The 1,501-nt window shown below is 30.5% G+C and overlaps 1 protein-coding gene across 1 annotated transcript in view; it reads left to right on the top strand.

The window, feature by feature from the left end:
• The window catches only part of LOC117109955 (transmembrane protein 179B-like), a 27,252-nt gene extending 25,757 nt beyond the window's left edge, over positions 1 to 1,495 (top strand). Inside the window, exon 5 of the mRNA XM_033252459.1 lies at positions 1,181 to 1,495. Coding sequence (XP_033108350.1) covers positions 1,181 to 1,291 — 111 coding nt within the window. The 3' untranslated portion in view covers positions 1,292 to 1,495. The remainder of the gene's footprint in view (positions 1 to 1,180) is intronic.
• Positions 1,496 to 1,501: the final 6 nt, after the last annotated feature.

Genomic DNA, 1,501 nt, shown 5'->3' with positions numbered 1-1,501 from the left:
TACAAAATGGTAATGGTATGGTATATACATTGAATGACCTTAAATGACCTTTTATGGCATTAATGACGATCTGACCATGTCGCAAGTGTTATAAATCCTTGACCATGAAATATAATTTTAGATATCATAGGCCTAATTCTCATTAAAATGGTATTGATAAATATAGGATTTGCGTGGCAGCAATTTTGAAATTCAAGATGGCCGCCAGAATGACCTCGAATGAAATATTGTAGTTCATTGTAAGGATTTTGAATTCTGAGAGTCTGGGTATGGTTCTAATGTAAAATATGACAATTATGTAATTTTTAAGATACCATACAATATTTGACCTTGAATGACCTTAAATGACCTATTTGTGGCAATCTGACCAGGTCAAAAATGGTATGATTGTATTCCTTGACCATATAGAAATAGAATTAGACATTAGAATTATAATTCCAAGTGGTTTAGAAGCGGAGATATAGATAAACATAGGTTTTATTAGGCGGCCATTTTGAAATCCAAGATGGCCGCCATAATGACCATGGATGAGGTGGTTCCTACCAAAAATTGAATGCTATGACCATAACGAGCATGTAAAAAAAAATTGGTGCTTTTGTCCAGAACGTCCACATCCATCTGCTAAGCTGCCGGACTATTATGGATAGATCTATATATAATATCATGAATATCATGCTATGCTGTTATTTTCCCTATTTTCAATGGTTAAACAACAATCTCGAACAATTTGGTGGTGGTTTCTGCCTGACAAATGCCTGAACTTCATAATGAAATATCGGATTTAGATGATTCTTTTACCATTTTATAGCTCTCGTTTTATTGTTTAAATCTGTATTGTTAACTGCAAATCAATTTTTGCAACGAGTGACTGGTTTGGCTTGTCTTTGCCACAATTATATTTTGTAAATTGTGTAATGTTGTTATTGTTATGAAATTTTTGTTTTAGATAGCCCCAATTATGAAAATGCTAATGAGTTTTTATGAATTTTTAAATATACAAGGTTAATATATTATTTTATTACTATACAGTAGCAATAAATAACACATTAACTATCATATGTTGTTGTATGTTTTTGCATTCATATATTTTAGATATGCAATTGTTACCATTTCATTTACTTATGTAAGGACCAAATAAAGAATAAATTTCAAATGTATATTTTTTTTTCTTTATTTCCAGACTGCATCTTGGCTAGCCGCTGTTTTCTGGCTCATAATGCTAGTGTTGGCTGCTTTCCGTTGGATCTATGAGAAGAGGCAATCTTCAGTTCCTAAAAACACAATTACTTAAAAGCCTACCTTTCACTGGTCTGGTGCTATCTCTGTAGATACAAATTTTAAAATAGTTTATAAATTTATTAAACACCTATGCAAATATTTATTTTTATGTTATTTATTATACTAAATTTAGACGTTTTTTTGCTGTATATTATTTTAATTATTTTTTTCTAAATTTATTATAGACTGATGTTTGTAAGGGTGTGTTTTATCCTCTCCATGT

Source organism: Anneissia japonica, unplaced genomic scaffold (assembly GCF_011630105.1).
Source record: "Anneissia japonica isolate Jap-2015-1 unplaced genomic scaffold, ASM1163010v1 scaffold585_len4108843_cov191, whole genome shotgun sequence".
Taxonomy (NCBI): Eukaryota; Metazoa; Echinodermata; class Crinoidea; order Comatulida; family Comatulidae; genus Anneissia; species Anneissia japonica.
Note: the sequence above shows the minus strand (reverse complement) of the source record. Positions and strands in the feature narration are given on the sequence as shown.